The sequence below is a fragment of the Arvicola amphibius genome, chromosome 6, assembly GCF_903992535.2.
Source record: "Arvicola amphibius chromosome 6, mArvAmp1.2, whole genome shotgun sequence".
In the NCBI taxonomy this organism is placed as follows: Eukaryota; Metazoa; Chordata; class Mammalia; order Rodentia; family Cricetidae; genus Arvicola; species Arvicola amphibius.
This window is the reverse complement of record NC_052052.2, coordinates 127,443,358-127,463,763: the sequence shown is the minus strand read 5'-3', so window position 1 is coordinate 127,463,763 and position 20,406 is coordinate 127,443,358. Positions and strand designations below refer to the sequence as shown.

At 35.1% G+C, this 20,406-nt stretch overlaps 1 protein-coding gene across 1 annotated transcript in view; it reads left to right on the top strand.

Moving 5' to 3' along the window:
* LOC119817112 (prolactin-7A1-like) overlaps window positions 1-20,141 on the top strand; it is a 33,537-nt gene extending 13,396 nt beyond the window's left edge. The window contains exons 4-8 of the mRNA XM_042055328.1: window positions 468-624; window positions 13,110-13,288; window positions 16,564-16,671; window positions 18,310-18,489; window positions 19,923-20,141. Of these exons, the coding sequence (XP_041911262.1) occupies window positions 468-624; window positions 13,110-13,288; window positions 16,564-16,671; window positions 18,310-18,489; window positions 19,923-20,141 (843 nt within the window). The remainder of the gene's footprint in view (window positions 1-467; window positions 625-13,109; window positions 13,289-16,563; window positions 16,672-18,309; window positions 18,490-19,922) is intronic.
* Window positions 20,142-20,406: the final 265 nt, after the last annotated feature.

Here is a 20,406-nt window from a genome sequence, read left to right as displayed (position 1 = left end):
AAGCAAACCACCAATGCACAAAAAATAAAATAAGTGAAAAACACAGTGATAGGAATTGACATAAAAGTTTAACTATTTCTCACAGCTGTTTGAACACTAATTTCCTAGGTGAAAGGAAATACACTAGATCTCCAGACAATAGCCCATGAGCATCTGTTGGTATTGTTGAAACACTAGGCTGTATTGAAATAATGCTTTCCTGCTATTTCATCTTCCTAGATTTAAAGAAAATAATTTATCACTCATCAATTTAATGTAATAAAATATGAACATGGATCTAAAATTTAGTTTGTGTATACCTAATGATGTCAGAGTACCCAGTACTGGACTTATGAAAGTCAATGTCTAAGAATGAAATTTCACATTATTAATGTTTCTCCAAATACAATTTACTATTCAAAAGTAAAAATGACTAACAAACACAAACAGTGTAAATAATAGATGACTGACTATCATTTTGTTACTAGGTTCATCCTGGCATTGAACATGACTATGCTGAATGGTCAGATTTGAAGTCTTTGCAAGCAGCTGATGAAGAAACTTGCCTCTCTTCATTATTTAAATTGTCCTTCTGCTTGGCAATTGACACATACATGGTTGACCTTAATCTTAAATACCTGATATGTGTGTTTGTTGGTGGCAACACCTGCTCATTCTCAAGGTTTAAATATGATCCATATGATCCATTCTTTTGATAATTTTTTTATTTTGTACATTTGAAAACATATATTTGCACAGAGTGTATCTTATATATAAAATAAAATTGTATATTAAATAAAATATATTTACCAAAGCACAAGAAAATTTGTCTTCAACTTTTTCCCCCTTTTAGAACTAAATGTAATAATAACATTGAAACACTGAACACAAATGACACATGTTGATTGGGAAATTCAATCAATTTATAACCTAGAGTCATAGTAAAATAATGTTGGTAGAGTTGTAAAATCAAAATATGAGATCTAATTAAGATTCCAGCTAAGCTACTTATAATATGGACATATTGGGATACCTTAAGAAGACCAGGCATGTCTTTAAACCAACTGTCAGTGACATGACAGAAAACACTATTCCCACATGATTATAGTATGGTGGAGTTCGAAGAATTTTCTGAAATGAAAGTGGCAGTTTTTAAAGATAGGATGGTACAAGATTTCTCTAATAACTGTCTTCAGTCATGCTGATTTCAACAATCTCTCCTCTGATCCTCACCTGTGTGTTGTGTCCAGAAATAAATTATAGACAAGCAAATGTATGCATAAACAAACAAACAAACAGACAGATAAATAAACCATAACTGCTTTTTCTAAAGTTTGGGGTTTAATTTCCTGGACCAACACAGCATCTCACAGCCACTTGGAACAACTCCATTTCCAAGGAATCAAATGCTTTCTGCTGAAGCTAGGCACAAACATAATACATAGAAATGTATGCAAGATAAAGCACATACACATAAAAGAAATAAAAATAAGATTAAGTAAATTAATAAAAACCAAAATACCCAGACATATATCCACAGAAATTATTCATCTAATGTGTCATAAGACAACAAAATATATATAGTGGAGAAAATATAGGTTTGGCAATAAATGCTATGGAAGAAACTCTGATGTACATGTGGCACAATGAACCTAAATCTATATTTCTCAATCTTTACAAAAAATAATTCCAAAATCCAATAGTAGATAATGATGCATTATGTAAGTGCTGGATATTTAAAGTCCAGACAAAAGGATGACACTGAATGTAGATGAAGTAAGAACTACATAAAAAGGGACTCAGTAACCAAAATTAGTCCCAAGAATGCCCATGATATTAAATACTCTTCTACAGAAATAAAGGCAATCAGTGAAGTGAAGAAAGAGCATATAAAATCTTAGAATTCACCAAAGAATAACAGACTATAGATAATAAAGATAGAGAATTACATCATTGCCACGTCCCTAACCTCTATTGACCCTTCCCTTCTTCATCTGCAAAATCCTTCTCAAATTTATGGTCTTTTGTTCTTCAGCTAACATTGTTACAAACACATGTATGAATATTACACACACACACAAACACACATATTGCTAAACTGAATTTTGTTAAAGTTAGATCATGTCTACTAAACATATTTGCCAGTGTACATTTTGTACTGAAAGATAATAGATTTGAGGTAGTTTGTCATAATTGAAAACATGATATGCACCACAAAGAAAAATATCACCTAAAGACAGGAAAGTAAATTCAACTTAAGTTTTTATGTGAAATTAGAGCCTTTTATTTCTTAACATTGTTCACGAATCCCTGAGTCTTTTTAGCAGACAGATATGGGTGATAAACAGGATGTAGCTATAATACTAGTCTGGAGCTCGTCATACACCAGAAGCCAAATTCTGCAGATAAGGATGGAATCATTCCCCAATTTACTCCTGGCAATACAGACAATGTTAACTTCCTGTACTAAGAGAGTTCTGTGGAAATGCTTCCAGACAGGAAGACTAATGACACCTGACTAACGACTTCTTTACAAATTCCCAGATTCTCTATGGTGATCAAAGACCTAACAAGGGTGACTTTTCTCAGGAAGTTTCTGGTGGCTTATCTTTCATACACACACAGTTAACTGTGTTGGGGATTGTGAAATGGCTTTTTACATTGATTCCACTATCAATACACACAGAGAGATAAATATTGTTGTTTTATTTCTTCTTTCTTTTTACTCAGATTGAGTCACAGTACATGAAATTGTGTCTCCAACATTAATGAAAATATAATATAGTGTAGCCATTATGGAAATTGATGTAGAGGTTCATCAAAAATATAGAAATCAATCTACCTTATGACCCAGATATACAACTCCTGAGTATTTACCCAAAAGGTCATATGCCCTACTCCATAGATACTTCTTTAGCCATATTAGTTGCCATTGTATTCACAAACAAGAAGTTGAAATAGCTTAGTCCTATCAGCTCATGAAAGCATAATGAAAATATAGTATATATACACAATGAGTTTTCAGTCAACTCTAAAGATAACAACATTGACAGGAAAATGGATGTAGCTGGAAATAATCATTTTAACTGGGTAATCCAGACTCTCAAAGATAAATGCCAAAATATTCTTTCTTATATATGGATCCTAGCTTTGAATTTTTATATTCATTCTTATTATTTATTAATTACGTATACATGTGTGGGGTATAGGTATATACATGTGTGTGAGGGTTCACACAGAGGTCAGAGGAGTTTGATCCTCTAGATCTGGAGTCACAGACTGTTTTCCGCTGCCAGAAGTGGGTGCTGAGTATCAACCCAGGACCTCTGGAAGAACACTACATGCTACATCTTCCTACCTTTGAATCTTTAAATATGTATTTTTAAATTGAAGTAGCTTTAGATTTTAAGAAACTGTTCTAGGTTTATGGCATGAATGGCAAGATTTCAAGACTGGAAAAATAGAAAAAATATAGATGTGTTAAGAAGAAAGAAGAACAATGAAGATAAGGTATATCAAATGATGTGAGGATGGGAAGGCAGAAGAAAAGATGGTTAAAAGAGCACATAAACTAAATCTAAAGACTTTTAATGTCCATATAGAAACCTAGTATTGTAGAAGATAGTTGATTTTGGAATTTGGAAATTACAAATATTAATAAAATATTAACAAGCTGTTACTAAAACAATAAAAGAATCTATCACTCTGTTCAGTTGATCCCTTTGAAAAAGAATGACCCAGGTTAAATGGGAAATGATGAGTACATTTAACTCTTTATATGCTACTCTCTTTCTCAATGAGACATCTGACTTCACTATTTGGGGGCCCTTCATGTACTCCATGGAAGGGGCTGCTGTGTGACATGGTCTGGTACCCTGTAAAGATTTGTTTCTTGTATTTTAATAAAACACTGATTGGCCAGTGCCCAGGCAGGAAGTATAGGTGGGACAATGAGAATAAGAGAATACTGGGAAGAGGAAATGGTCAATTTGCAGTTGTAAGAGAAAACCAGAATGGAGTGAGCACATGTTTTACAGCTACACTTATAGTATAAGAGACCAAGCCCAAATGGGGTGGTATCTTAAAAGGTATTGACTTAAAGAGCTGAAGGAATTCCCACAGCAAGGGGCAATCAAGATCGTTCCAGTCATGGCTGAATGGGACTAGGTCTATTCCTTTTTACCACTTTTTTATTTCATAAAAAAAAAAAAAACAGAAAGCAAATGATCTTTTTTCGTTTTACATACCAATCCGAGTTCTCACTCCCTTCCCTCCTCCCATTCTATCTACCATTCCCCATCCACCTCATCCACTCCCCAGAGAGGGCAAGTCACATTTCTCTGAGGAAGAACCAAGGCCTTTCCAACTATAAGCAGGCTGATCTTCAAAATAAATAAAGAATTCAAAAAATTAGACATCAAAATTCTAAATAATGCAATTAAAATATGGGGTTCAGATCTAAACAGAATTCTCAACAGAAGAATCTTAAATGATCATAATTCACTTAAGGAAATGTTCAACATCCTTAGCATTCAGGGAAATGAAAATCAAAACGACTCTCAGATACCATCTTACACACGTCAGAATGGCTAAGACCAAAAATACCAATGATAGCTGGAGAGGATGAGGAGTAAGGGGAATATTCCTCCATTGCTGATGGGAATGTAAACTTGTACAACCACTCTGGCAATCAGTATGGTGATATCTCAGGAAATTGGGAATCAACCTACCTCAGGACCCAGCAATACTACTCTTGGGTATATACCAAAAGGATGCTGAGTCATGCTACAAGGACATTTGTTCAACTATGTTCATAGCACCATTTTTTGTAATATACAGAACCTGAAAACAACCTAGATGCTAATCAAATGAAGAATGAATAATGAAAATGTGGTAATTTTACACAATGGAGTATTACTCAGGGTAAAAATAAAAGAACATCTTGAAATTTGCATGCAAGTGGATGGGACAGGTCTATTTTTAAGAGCATCATTTCTCAGAAGGGGGAAATTGGGTGAGAGATTAGATTAGTTTGAATTTACGCACACTAATAAAAATAGTGAGTAATACAATAAATACTTGTGAGCTATTATTCATAGGCAATTTACATTGGTATAGATTCTTGTATATTGATACAAACCTTAATTATATTGAATATGTTCCTATTTTCATCTACAATATTTGTATACCTGGGCAAAATTATTTTGTCATATTGTATGCATTCTTAAAACATTTTTGTATATTGATACAATTTTAGGATATATTTATCATATTGCAGTGTACATTTCTACCTCTGTTTAAGATACTTACATATTGTTTACATTTTGAGGTAATTGTCATCCTTTGTTGCACTTGTTTAGTGTATAATATTCTAATATGAAGTCTTAGTCTTTAAGTTATATAGGTATTAAGAATTATAGATCAATAGTAATCTATGATTCTCATACTTATAGTTAGAATAATCAGGTTCTTTAGATACATAAAGAATGTATTTTGCATAGATATGTAAATTTCAACCATTACAAAGAGTTGCAGAATATGGCATTTAAATAATTTAGGGTTCTGTTGAAGTGGGACATGATTGCTCGGGGCAGCTCCGATCTGTTCCTGAGAGAATGTTGAGTACCAAAGACACTCCACTTGGAGTTAATTTTCTTCTTGGCAAAACTGGTCTTTGGGCAAGGAACTGCCCATGCATCGACCACTGACAAAATGCACAATGTCCAGACAGGACAAGCAGGACACAAGAAAAAAAGATTGTCGAATCTTGACAAAACAGGGTAAGACAGTTTTGAAAAATTTCTTGCCTCTGAAAATGGTCTGTCAGTTACTCTAGGCCTTAGCCAAAGTTGGTTGCTACAACACTGAAGATGAGACTTTGGGTAATTCCCCAGGTCGCTAGTTGTCTCTGTCATTTGTTGCACATTTAAAAATTTCTTTAATTACACTTTCTGCTTACTCAAGTAATATTTCTTTTCTCGCATCTTCAATGGGGTTAAAGACCAGATAGTTGTTGTTACTTTCCTCTCATGACTTGGCCAAGTTATTTATTATGCAAGACTTAAACTCATTAGGATAGGATAATTATTAAAACATTTATCACATGTTTCTTGCTTGATATATTTGTTCTTATGGTATATAATTTTGAATTAGGCTTAGAACTCTCTTATTTGAACAAAAGGGGGAGGTGCTGTTGGAATTCCTACCACCAGTAGTCTTTATGTTACCCAGCCACTTGGGTGTGGCCTCTTATACTATTTATGCTGATGTAAAGATGTAAAGCATGACAGGCCTCTTTTCTGGCTGCGGGATTCGGTTTCTGTCCCCCATTCCAGCAGAGGATTGTAATCTGTGAGTCTACCCCTAAATAAATGACCCTCTATTATTCTCAATTCTGAGCTAATGTGGGATTTTCTTTCAAGTGTCCTCCTTCGGCAGCATTATTTGTAATAGCCAGAAACTGAAAACTACCTAGATGCTCCTCAACCAAAGAATCAATAAAGAAAATATGATACATTTACATAATCATGGAATACTACTCAGTGGAAAAAAAAACAAGAATATCTGAAATTTGCATGCAAATAGATGGGACCAGCTCTATTTGTAAGAGCATCATTCCTCAGACTAATCCTTGGGTCTCATGACCTCTTGACTGCCCTTTGGTCAAATATTCTTTGTTGGTTAGATCAGTGTTAAGAAAGGACCCAGTAACAAAACAACAATGTCCATCCCCAAAGGCTTTCCTGTCCTCTAAAAAGGAAGTTTAACTTACACTTCTTATCTCAGGCATTATCTTCCTGATACCGGTATACAATGTGAACTCCAGAAGAAAGGTGTTCCTTGCTTATTTTCTTTTACTAGAGAAAAGCATACTATATATTATCTGGGCAAACAGTTTCCAACAAAAAAGATTCTAAATCATTTTCACACTTGTTTCTCTATGTCCACATTTACCCACTGCTCCTCATGCTCCCTGAATTTTTTTTTTTTTTATTTTCACTGACCTGTTCTTCACCAAAGAACTAGTTTTTACACAGCAGCAGCAGGTCGTCAATTGTATCTCCTCCTCTATTCAGAGCAATCCAGTTCTGACCAGACCCTGCTGATGATTTCTGGGGAAATGTTTATCCATGAAATATAGACAATTGACAATGTGTTGGATGCAAACAATAGTAATTTTTTAGCAGACTAGAGAATGATATAGCACATGCTTTTATTGCACTATAAGGAAATATCTAACTGTGACTATAATGAAGAATCCACTCTCTTGCTTGACACACACAGATGACATTGCTCTGGGCACTTCTATGAAGTGTTATAAAAAAGACCTTCTTAGAACAAATAAATGTCACTCCCCATCTAATTCTGACATTTGTACTCAGTCAGTTATATACCACTGCCATAGGTCTAGCCAAATATATTCTTTTTTTGTTTTTTTAATTTATTTTTTATTTATTTTATTATTAAAAATTTCATCTTCCTCCACACCTCCCATTTCTCTCCACCTCCCTTAACTCCCCTCCCCCTCCCTTGCCAGTCCAAGGAGCAGTCAGGGTTCCCTGCCCTGCAGAAAGTCCAAGGCCCAACCCACACCATCTAGGACCAGGAAGGTGCACTTCTAAACAGACTAGGCTCCCCAAAAGCCAGCACATGCGGTAGGATCAAAACCCAGTGCCATTGTTCTTGGCTTCTCAGTCAACCTTCATTGTCACATTCAGAGAGTCCAGTTTGATCCCATGTATTTTCAGTCCAGGTTGCGCTGCCCTTGGTGAGCTCCCATTAGACCAGCCAGGCAGTCTCAGTGGGTGGGGGCACTCCTCGCGGTCCTGACTTCCTTGCTCAAGTTCTCCCTCCTTCAGCTCTTCATTTGGGCCTTGGGAGCTCAGTACTGCACTCCAGTGTGGGTCTCTGTCTCTATCTCCCTCCATCGCCAGATGAAGCTTCTATGGTGATATGCAAGATATTCATCAGTATGGCTATAGGAAAGGGCCATTTCAGGCTCCCTCTCCTCAGCTGCCCAAGGAACTAGCTGTGGACATCTCCATGGATACCTGGGACCCCCACTAGAGTGAAGAATCTTGCTAACCCTAAAATGGCTTCCTTAATTAAGATATCTTCTTCCCTGCACCCCTATCCACCCTTCCTCCATCCCAACCATCCCATTCTGCCAGGGTCTCCCCATCCTCCCCTTCTCACTTTTCTATCCACATCTCCCCATCACCCCTTACCGCCACCCCACCCCCACCCCCAAGATCCCAATTTTTGCCTGGCAATCTAGTCTACTTCCAATATCCAGGAGGATAACTATATGTTTTCCTTTGGGTTCACCTTCTTATTTAACTTCTCTAGGATCTGGAATTATAGGCGCATTGACCTTTATTCATGTCTAGAATCCACTGATGAGTGAGTACATACCAAATTCATCCTTTTGGGTCTGGGTTACCTCACTCAGAATGGTGTTTTCTATTTCCATCCATTTGCATGCAAAGTTCAAGATGTCATTGTTTTTTACCACTGAGTAGTACTCTAATGTGTATATATTCCACACTTTCTGTATCCATTCTTCCATTGAAGGACATCTAGGTGGTTTCCAGGTTCCAGCTATTAAAAATAATGCTGCTATGAACATAGTTGAACAATTGCTTTTGTAGTATGATAGGGCATCTCTTGGGTATATTCCCAGGAGAGGTATTGTTGCGTTCTGGGGTAGGTTGATTCCGAATTTCCTGAGAAACCACCACACTGATTTCCAAAGCAGTTGCACAGGTCTATTAGATTGTTCACCTGATCTTGGTTCAACTTTGGTATATGGTACTTATCTAAAAAAATGTCCATTTCTTTTACATTTTCCAATTTTGTGGCATACAGGCTTTTGTAGTAAGATCTAATGATTCTCTGAATTTCCTCTGTGTCTGTGGTTATGTCCCCCTTTTCATTTCTGATCTTATTAATTTGCGTGTTCTCTCTCTGCCGTTTGATTAGTTTGGCTAGGGGTTTGTCAATCTTGTTGATTTTCTCCAAGAACCAGCTTTTTGTTTCATTGATTCTTTGGATTGTTCTCTGTGTTTCCATTTTGTTGATTTCAGCCCTCAGTTTGATTATCTTCAGTCTTCTACTCCTCCTAGATGAGTCTGCTTCTTTTTTTTTTTTCTAGCACTTTCAGGTGTGCTGTTAAGTCTCCAATGTGTGCTTTCTCCGTTTTCTTTAAGTGGGCACTTAGTGCTATGAACTTTCCTCATCACTGGGTCCCAGCCCCAATACGGGCCAAGCAGGGCAGTTTTGTGGCCCTTAAGGAGTGGAGCGGTGCCTTAGGGACACTGGGACGGGATAGAAAGAGAAGAGCAGAAGGCGTGGGGAAAAACCCCTGCAGAATGACCCAAATATATTCTGATTAAATTTAAGATCAGTTCATGACAGAACCTGTGTATGTGTAGGTAAGACTGGCAGAAAATCTGTGGCTTAGGATATTCCAAGATTCAACATGAAGTCTTGTATGATATTTGGCTAATAAACATACTTTGACTACCAAAAAAAACCCTCACAAAACCAAAACAAAATGAACAAACAAACAAGTCCTCTACATGTCTAGAGTTGCACCTTAATTACTAACCTATTGTGCCTAGTGTGTAGAAATAAACACTTTACTGTGTTCTCTGGATTCTGGCAAAAAAGATTCATAAATGTTAAACTGCTTGGAATGCAGGACTGTTCCTGTGGTGTTGTGTTGCAATTTCCAGAAACAGTGAAATAAGTATGTTACCTCAACCAAGATTCAGTGACAGAAACGCATAAGTAACTGAAGAAAAAAGGGAAGCCTGGGACACAGGTATTTTGCTAGGGCATGGAATTCATACTAACCTTTGTGAAGCAGAGATAGTTATTTGCAACTTATTTGGATCCTAAAAAATATTCTTGAAATAAGCTAAATGGGTCATATTGACTACTTGAATCATTGTGGTCATGAGGTTGTTAAATCCTGCCTGAAGTCGAAGAGTCATATGATTTTCACCTTTATTCCTGATGTTACTTCTTCTTGCCTCCTAGCATTGTGTGGCCTTCGGGATGTTTCAACAGTCTATATAGGAGGTGGACTATTTACTGGAGTTAAGACTGTGCTGAGACAGCCAAGGTGTGCCTGGACTCCTCAGAGATGCCACTGTCTTTCTTTCACCCAGGCTCCTGTAAGTAACTCTTTCCTTGTGTTCTTTTAAGTAAGCTAAGACATCCCATTGACTTACAAGATCCCTTAGAGAATTTACATTTTTATATCCTTTTTTGCCCCTTTTGGAATGAACAAACTACCATTCATGCCTATTGAGGACAAGTAAAATTAGATAAAGTTGAGAGGCTTTCTAATCATTACGGTAGGAATAAATATACCACACACTCTTGCATTAGTGGTCATTAAAAAGAGCCTTCATTCTAGGGGACATGTAGAAATATCTAGAGACTTTGTGGATTTTCTTAACCTACCTAGATAGATTTTTCAAAATCTAGTGATGAGTGTTACACAACCTCAAATGACCAGGACATGAAATGATCAACATCAAAAAGTCAAATTGCAGAAATTGAGATATTTGATTAGAATGAGTTAAAAGGAGATTATACTGAATTTTCAGTAACTGTACAAGTTAGACTGTACAGTATTCTGGTTTCTGACTCTCTGCTATGAGATGCTTTATTTGAATGAACTTAATTTTCTGCTGTGAGGACTTGGTGTTCAAGGGTTGCAGATGAGTATCCTTCCACCTAGCAGTAAAATGGTCAATCCAGAAAATATGTTTCAAAAAGTATACTATGTAATATTTACCTTCTATTCTTGATAAAATTTCTAAGAATTAGGTTTTCTAAAACAAAATCCAATATCTTTAGCTCCTTGTGCTCAACTTAAACTGTGAATATCTTTCAGTTAATGAATGGAAGAACTATAGATGTATTTATAGATGTACAATTATCATGCATAAGATAAATTAGGGAAAGCATTATGATTTTTTGAAAATTTAGCTTTACAGTAAGAAATAGTCTTCCATAAGACAGTGTCCCAATTTAGATCAATATCAAAGAGTCAACCCTAAAAATGTACATATAATTTATATTCTACTGGCTGAGCACATTATACATACACACACACATGCATATATATATATAATTTGAAGACATGTGTGTGTATATATATATATATATATATATATATATATATAATGGAAGCGACTAGAGAAATGTTCATGAATTTAAAAGAGAAAAGAGTTTTTGGAGTCAAGAAAGGAAAGAAGTAAAGGATATAATTATCATGAGCTCAAAAAATAATAAAAAAATGATTTATCTTAAGTATTTTTATTTTGCTTAGAAATAGTTGATGGTTTTAATATGTAGTACACAATCCTTTTGATGCTCTAATTGTTTACCATATGTGTAATTTGGGTTATTTTTAATATAAGTAAATCTTTCCAGTACTTTAATTTTATTTAGAATATATATAGTTGCATTTATCAGATATATATTTGTTCACTAAAAAAACAAATTAAATATTCATTTTGATATCTACATGGTGTTTCATGTCTTGGAAAATATTAATTATCAATATGTAGAGCTTTTTTCCACCTATAAAATATAATTTGATGATGAAACCAACACTCCTCATTGTCAAAAAGAAACACATTGAAAACAGATTGTTTTATAGAGCAAGGCAAGTAAATAAAACAAAGATTACTGGGGCTTCTGCAGTCAAGGGCTAAAAGATAAAACTTGATATCTATAAGAAACAAATTCTTCTGACACTGAGTCTCAAGACTGTAGATGTGTTCACTGAAATTCAGTTATAGCTGAGAGAGCATGGATGTGCACTGAATCACAATGCATAAGGGAGAGCCTATAGTGTTGACAATCTAGCCTACCACAGCTGATACCAGGATATAGGAAAAAAAAACAATTAATTCTAGCAGCCTTCCCTTTCCACAATACAGTTTGATAACATTATACAGGATCAGTCTACCTGAAGGGTTATTGGAAAGTTCAACTTTATAGAAAAGACATTCTAAAACTTGTTGTAGAATGGCAAACTCAGAATTATTACTGTAAGATAAGAGAGCCAGTCCAGAGGTTCCTTTACATACAGGGATCTTGCCATCCTTTGTATTACACAACAGCCACTTGTGTGTTTACTCTTTTCAAGACAGAAGATAAAATAAAAACCACCATGCTGAACTCTTAAATGCACACGCTGCAAGCTTAGTTTGGAAAGTTCATATTTCTCCTCCTCGTCTTACACAATGACTTCTGGGCTTATGTGAAGAGGAACAGGGAGTTTGCTCTGAGATTGTATCTTCTAGGAATCTCAGAAGCTACACCTAGGAAGTCTCACCAGCATGATTGCCTAATCATGAGCTGAATAAATTAAAAAATCGATAAGTAATCTAACAAGGATTAGGTAAAGTCCAAGAGACCCAACCTAACACCAAGAACTACAGGCAGGTATGGCACAGCATGATGACAGTAGGAGAAATAGTCTTCCCCAGGGAAGAGCACACCCATTGGCTATCTAATACTAAACGATCCTTCCTGGAAATCTTATAATATTATAATCTTAAAAGTTTATAAAGATTACACATATATGTTTAAGAATATACGTACATATATAACTATGTATGTATAAATGCACATACTCATATGTTCATAGCAACAATTAAAGAGGCCATGAGATTTTTAAAAAAGCAAGGAGTCATATATGAAGTTATTGGGTGGAGGAAAGGAAAGGGGTAAATGATGTGACTTTATTAATCTCAAAAATTAAAGGACAAATGATGTCTTAGAGGAAGGATAACCTGAAAACCAGCATAAAATCTTCATAAATTCTTATGACACTGAATTAAAGACAATTAATTTAATCATCTAATGATGAAAATTCCACAATTATTTCTGATATCAATCCCAAACTGTAGGAAGTCAATAAGTTCTGATACCATATACCTGTCCAAATGTAACAGTAATTACATTTTCATTTTAAAAGACTATTTTCACTACTACCGCTATACAGTATACAGATCACACAGGGGAAGGCAATGAGCAAAGATGATGCAATTTCTTTTGATAATTTTGGATAAATGAATCTGAATGACTCATGTTTCTTTTAGCAGGGGCACTTCTGCTGCTGGTGGTGCCAAACCTCCTTTTATGGGAGAACGTGGCCTCTGTGCCTTTGAGTACTAATGAGACTGATGATGATAACCTATACCTCGAAGAATTATTTGATCATGCCATGATCCTCTTGCACAATATCAGTAAGCTCAACATTGAAATGCGTAAAATATATGTAAGTACTTCACTTATCTCTAGCAGCCCCTTGCCAAAGATTGTTCTGTATCCTATTTACAGTTATGGTGAACCAAATTTATAATAATTCATGTTTCTATTTATAAGGTATTAGCTATTGAAAAATTTAAGTGAGGAGAATGGGGTATGTTCCTAAAATCTCAAAGATATTTGAAGACTTCAATGAGAATTGGAATTTTCCCTACTTACCTTCAAATTTTCTTTTTTTTTTTTTTTTGGTATTTTTTTCAAGACAGGGTTTCTCTGTAGCTTTAGTGCCTGTCCTGGAACTAGCTCTTGTAGATCAGGCTGGCCTCGAACTCAGAGATCTGCCTGCCTCTGCCTCCCGAGTGCTGGGATTAAAGGCGTGCGCCACCACCGCCAGGCTTTCTTCAAATTTTCTTAAATTTTTATTTGTGGCATAAAAATCTAATAGACACAGCTGGGGAAGAGGCCTGACTTCCTTAGTTTGTTTGCTAGAGGCCAATCTCTGTTAGCATCTTTGCTTAGCACACAACAGACATCCATTAGAAAAGATGTGCATTGCAGGGAGTCACATGGAATGAATGAAGCTAATCTAAATAGTGATGTTAAGTCAAGAGGAAAAAAACCAAACAACCAAAATACACACACCACACACACATCCACACACACATCCACACAAATCACACACACAAGTATTAGCTTCTTAAACTTTTAAAGACTGGGAATCCATGTTTAAAGAGTACAACGCATGAGTTGATTCACTTAGAAGGCTGATTTAGAAGACGAACAGATTCTCAGTTCCAGTGAGCTGTATGTTTTCTGTTCAAGGTCAGTGAATTTCAAGGAAGATACAGTAGACAAGATTTCTGTATAGAAATGGGCATGGGAAGACTGAGTCTGTTTTTGTAATAACTATGAATTGATGTTGTCTTTTAACTAACTAGTTTTTCTCATTCTCTTCATCCGGTCTTAGATTGAAAGTGAGTTCTCTGAAAAATTTCACCATAAATTTGTAAGTACCTCCCTTGTTTCCATCTCCTCTCTCCCCCAAAATCTTCAGGTTAATGATTTGATTGAACTAAGCATGAGATAGGATCCAAGTTTTGTGTAATGAACCTCCAGGAGCGAAAGTAAGTTCCAGCTACTTTAAAGCAGAATCTGAATGGGACAACTTCTGGAAGTTTTTGGTTTATAAGAAATAGAGTGTTTTTTTAAGGTTCATCTCCCTTGATCATTGTTGTTTCCTGAAAAAAATCTTTGCACTTGCCACATAATGCTTTAATAGTTGTATTTAAAATCTATGATCTTGCATCTACAACCCAGTTTCTCTTGACATCTTTCCTTAGCACACTGGAGACATCCAATGCAGGAAAACTACATTGTACTGTGCCACAAGAAATGGATAGAATGAGTCTAAAGTGGGATAACTCAAGTAGGGAAAAAGGCAAAAAACAACAATGTATTAGATTCGCATAAACTCCTAAATTCTGGGAATAATATGAAAGGTTTCTGGAGTACAAATTTATCCACTGGGAAAGCTGGATTACAAAAGAAACTGGCTCTGTCTTCCTGAGGGTTAAATAGTACCTGGTCAAGGTCAGTCAAGGTCATGGACCTGGCTTCAGTACAAATATGCACACCCAGAGAATCTCTCTTTTTTGCAATAAATATGCGTTCATGTTGTGTCTTTACTAAAACTTTTATTTTTATTTATTTTTATTTTTGCCATACCTCACTCTGGACACAGCTAGCCTCAGCATCAGAGTCATATGACAAATTCGTAAGTACTTTATTTATTTCCACCTTCTCCTCAAAAAAGCCTTCATGCTGATGACATTACCTGAACTTACAAGAGAAAGCATTAAATATCAAGTGTCAAGTAACACACATCTACAGGTAGATCATGAAACAGCATTCATGGAGTATTATACAAGAAAGCCTCTGGTAGTAGAAGAAAAATGGGAATGGGAAAGCTTTGGGGGAAATGATCGGATAAATAAAATGAAACGATTTGGTAAAGATTTTCTCTAAATTCATTTACTTTTTAATTTAAAAAATCATATTTGTGGCATAAAACTAAAATCACTGTGCCTAGAGAAGAATTCTGATATCCAGATCTAGCTTTTAAGGAGCAAGAAATACTGACGTGTTTTTACTTAGTTCATTGGAGATATCCAAAAGGTTGACCTACATTGTCGTCAGTTAGGTGGAGGAAAGAGAAGCAATCTAAATGGAGACAATGCCAAAAGGCAGGAAAAACACTACTTGCTTTTCGGGAACTCCCAGTGTTAGAAATTCTGTTAGAGAACTAGCGTTAGAGTTCACCCAGTAAGGGGCTGTTTGACAGGAAAAAATAGTTTTTCTCCTCCTGATGACTGCTTGTTATCTGTTCAAGGTCAGCTAACATAAAGGAGAAAAACATTAGGCTTCAGTAAAACAATGGGTATCAAGAGAATGTATCCTTTCATTTTCAATAATTGTGTTATGATGGTGTTTTTACTCATAATTTTCTCATTCCTCATTCTTTGCTGATTCTCTTTCAAATTTTTAACATTCCTGGTAATCCATTAAACTTTTGTGCAGTTTCTGATGGTCAAATTTAAATAAATTATTAATAGTATATTGAAAATATAATATTTAAGGTTATATGTTAATCAATATGCAAATAAAAAGTTTGTTGCTTTTTTATTTCATTGCTTACTCATTCCTAAAAATGGTCAGTTTGTTATATCTACTTTTGTAAACTTTACACAATTTTGGTCAGGATTTATGATGAATATTTTATGGTACCAGTATATATTTTCACTTATAATAGAAAAAATATACAATTCATACAATTTTTAAATGCCTAGATAATAATAAAGAGAAGGTTCAGTGGTTAATGCCTAGTTAAAAGACACATATCAATTTGGATAAACAGGAAGCAAGAAATTGATGAATTTAGAAACAATATGCTGACACTGGGCCCAGATTCTACAGGAAAAAATGATGTCTAAGACACTTTGAATTTACTAGTTTTGTTACTTTTAAAAGGCTTCCCATCAATAAAGAAACATTTAGGGAGAATAACAAAATAAATTAGGAGAGGAATGAATAGGAGAAAGGGTTGGAGCTTTGGACATTTAGATGAAGAACAAAAATCAGGGGAAAGGTATCAAAACGTTCACATTATTAAATCGTTAATCTTTGCTTTCATGCAGATTTCATTGAGTGCATTAATACTCTTGTTATGGATTTAATGACTTATTTTCCAGACTCCAGTTAACTGAATATTAATTTTGACATATACAGATGCTTGAGTATTTTGAGGATCAGGAGTTTCTGGTCAAGACTCTTACTTGCTGCCACAATTACACCATCAAAACACCAAAAAACATGGATGCAATCCAAAAGATCTCTGTGAGTCTTTAGTTTGATTTTTTTTATATTTATTTGTTTGTTTGTTTGTTTGTTTGTTTATGGAAGAGCTGAAGCTGTAGACTAACGTTGCTTCATCATGCCCACAGGAAATAGAGAGTGAACAAAGCAAAATCATTTTAGATACTACGTAAAACAAAACAAGCAATTGTTAAGGAATATTACAGCAGGTTCATAAATTCTCCATTAAGAAGGTTTTAGTTTAGTGACATCTCACCACTAGAGCTTGTTTAATAAATGCATGCACAGTTGTGTTTTCTGTATGTTCCCAATGAATGGCTCCCTCGTGAGAACTCTTACCCCATTGACCACCATACTCAGTCTTCTTGATTTTCAAGACTCAAACTGATTTACTTCTGCTTCTTACTTTCCTATTCATTTTCTCACAATTTCAATGGTTTTTTTCCCCTTGTCTTAACTGTAAGAACCTGAACAAGGGAGGACTATAAACACCGTCTGATGTTCCTCAGAACAACCACCACTACAACTCTAATTTAAAACTGTTTGATTCTTTCCTAATGAGTCTTTTCGATAACTTATTTTCAAATGAACTGACGTAGGTATCATGCGAACACAATAAGGCCAAATGAAGGAAGAAAAAGGTTTCTAGATAGGTACTCCACGGCTAAGCACTCCACAACATGCTTTGTTGACTTTGCTGCTATTAACATTCACAAAAGATAACTGATGTAAGTAGACTGAGACACTGAAAATTTCATGGAACTTGGACCAGCAGTCTTCTATATCAGAATGGGTGTCAGCTTCCATCCGACTCAAGTCTTCGCTCTTTCTTCATATGCAGCTATGGTCCCAGGAGACTGCATTACCAACACCTTTGAGTCTCTTCCTTTCCTTCATATATTTTTCCTATTTCCATAACAATGTTCACTGAATACCTCTCTACTTCTTTTTATTGTCAGTACAATAGCTAAACATAATCAGCACAAGAAACATTTTAAACCAGGAACGAATGTTATGTGAGATCCTAGAACACACTGGAAAGTCAAATTTCTGTTATTTCTATTCATACTGTTACACTGTTAAAGACGATGATACCTCATTGTTCCATTGTTCTTCACTTAGGTGTTCCACTACATATTTTGTTGTACTAGTGGGTACAAGAGGGAGTGTTCTAGACTGGGAAACCACACTTATTAATGCTATGTTTTTATTAATATCCCAATAAAGCCTAAAAAATTATGATTGTGAACAATCTACTTTTTTGTGTGATGAATATAAGTTAAATTTCTTGCCCTTTACACTGTGTGGGGTCTATTTTTTCTCAATCAATATACCAACTAAGCCCCAGCAAATTATGGGGTTCCACTGAAATGTGTAAGTACTAACAGGGAGGTCAGAGGGCAAAATTTCATATGGAAAACAAAACATGATCAATAAAATGGGTAATTGGAAATAAGAGATACATATATAAATTTTTAGATGACTGGTTAATAATCTTTACTTTGTTAATTTATATTATTTTTATTCCCCAAACCATTCTACCTGCTCATAAAAATAACAAATAGATATTTAAATTGTTTGTCTCACTGAAAACAGAAAGTAACTAGCCCTTCTTTACTTCCTTTATCTTCATGCAATTGCTGAAACATGTCTGCTTAGGTAGAAGATTTTCCAAAACTGATACTCAGTAGAGTACAGGCTTGGAATGACACTCTTCACAACCTCCTGACCATACTTGAAAGTACTCCGGGAACACACGATGCTGTCCTATCAATAGCCAGAGACATTAGGACAAAAAATGCAGAACTTTTTGAGGCCAGCAAGAAAATACTCAACAAGGTGAGTAGTTTTCTTACCTTTACTTCCTCATTTGTGAACGATATGACTTCTGCATCGGATATTAAATGTTGAAACACCTCACATTGCAAGAACACATTTTTTGGCACCCAGTCTTGTAACTGTCTCAGAACTAATGGATAGAGATTAAAATATAACTTTTCCCCTGTAATTTGGACAGTATCTATTGCCCTGGAGAAATTTGAATACCTCTGACTATTGCATTGGAGGTTCCCATTAAATCACCACTAGCCAATCAGTATTCATTACCAAAACCAAACACAAGTCTATGTTCAAGTTTGAAATACTGGTCCTCCATCATCAGAAAAATAAAAAAGGACAGATTTCATTTGAAACCAATTTAATGAAAGAAAATGTGTACATGGATCGTGCTCTTACTTTTAGATGACTGACAGACTTATAGTAACAAGCTATTGACATGTGAAAAATCCATGCCTGTGATGGAACTTTTATATTCTTATATTTTTCTTTGTGATAACAGATATTCTTTTCCTAATTTTTATATGAAATACTTCTTATACAATATATTTTCATCACATTCTTTACCCTCCCAACTCCTACAGATGTTCTCTACCACATTATGTACCTAATTTTGGGTTCTTTCTTTCACTACCTCCCTCTCTCATAAACCAAAATAAACAACAAAAGACAAAAAACAGAAATCAAAAAAGACAATAAAATTATGAAAAGGAGAATAAATAAGACAAAAATACTCACACCAAATAAAAAGTTCACCCCCTAAAAAAGTAAAAATCTCTTTGAGTATGTTATGTGTTGGTCAGTTACTCCTGGGCATGGATCCTGACCTAGAATATGGTCGATATGCCCAAAGACACTATTTTGGAAGAACTGATTTATCCTCTTTTCAGCACATATCAATTGCAAATAACTTTCTGGTTCGCGATAGGACTCTGTGTTTAGTTCCCTTTCTCAGTGCTGGGATTTTGTCTGGTTTGAAGCTGTACATGTCTTGTGCATTCTGTCAGAGTCTCAGAGTTTCTTAATCAGTCCTGTGGTGTCTGGAAGACGCTTTTTCTTTCCACCTACCACCATCTATGTCTCTTACATTTTTTTTCATCTCCTCATTCATGTAAATAGTAGATCTTTGAGGGAGGAGTTTGATAAAGAGCTGAGTTGTCCAAAATCTCTTTCATTCTCTGCACATTGTCCAGTAGTGGATGTCTTTGTTACTTACTATCGACTGTCGGAAGAATCATCTCTGATGAGGCTTGAAAGATGCTCTTACTTATCACAATGTTTTATTGTTATGTTAGCTTACAAAATAATAGTAGTATTTTTCCTAAATTCTTAACATTTCATTAAATTCAAATTGATATCCATAAAGAAAAGGAAAAGCAAACACAAACTGTATAAATAAATACTGACTGATTATGAAATGTCACTTTGGTCATTAGATTTATGGAAAAATAGAAATTGTAGATCATGCTGTCCTGACGGGTCTTGAAGACTTCCAATCATCTGATGAAGACTTTCGGCTATTTGCTCTGTGTAAATTATCTTATTGCTTACGTCAAGACATGAATATGGTTAACATTTATCTTCAGCTCTTGAGTTGTGTGATGCTTGTTAAAAGTGACGTGTGCTTATACCCCCAAATTAGAGATAACTCATGATGCTGTGCCCTTTTAAATAGTCTTAATTTTATACATTTTGAAAGTATGCTTTAATGTAATGAAATGTAAAAGAAAAATAAACATTGTTTATATGACAAAACTTAAAAAGAAAACTTGTAACTTTTATTCATTTAGTAGTTAATGTTGTTAATATTTTTAAGAGGTTTAAACTGCAAATGGAACAATCGACTACTTACTTTAGAATCACAGTAAACATTAGTGTTGAAAAATTCATTAGAGACAGAGAATAAATTTACCATTAAAA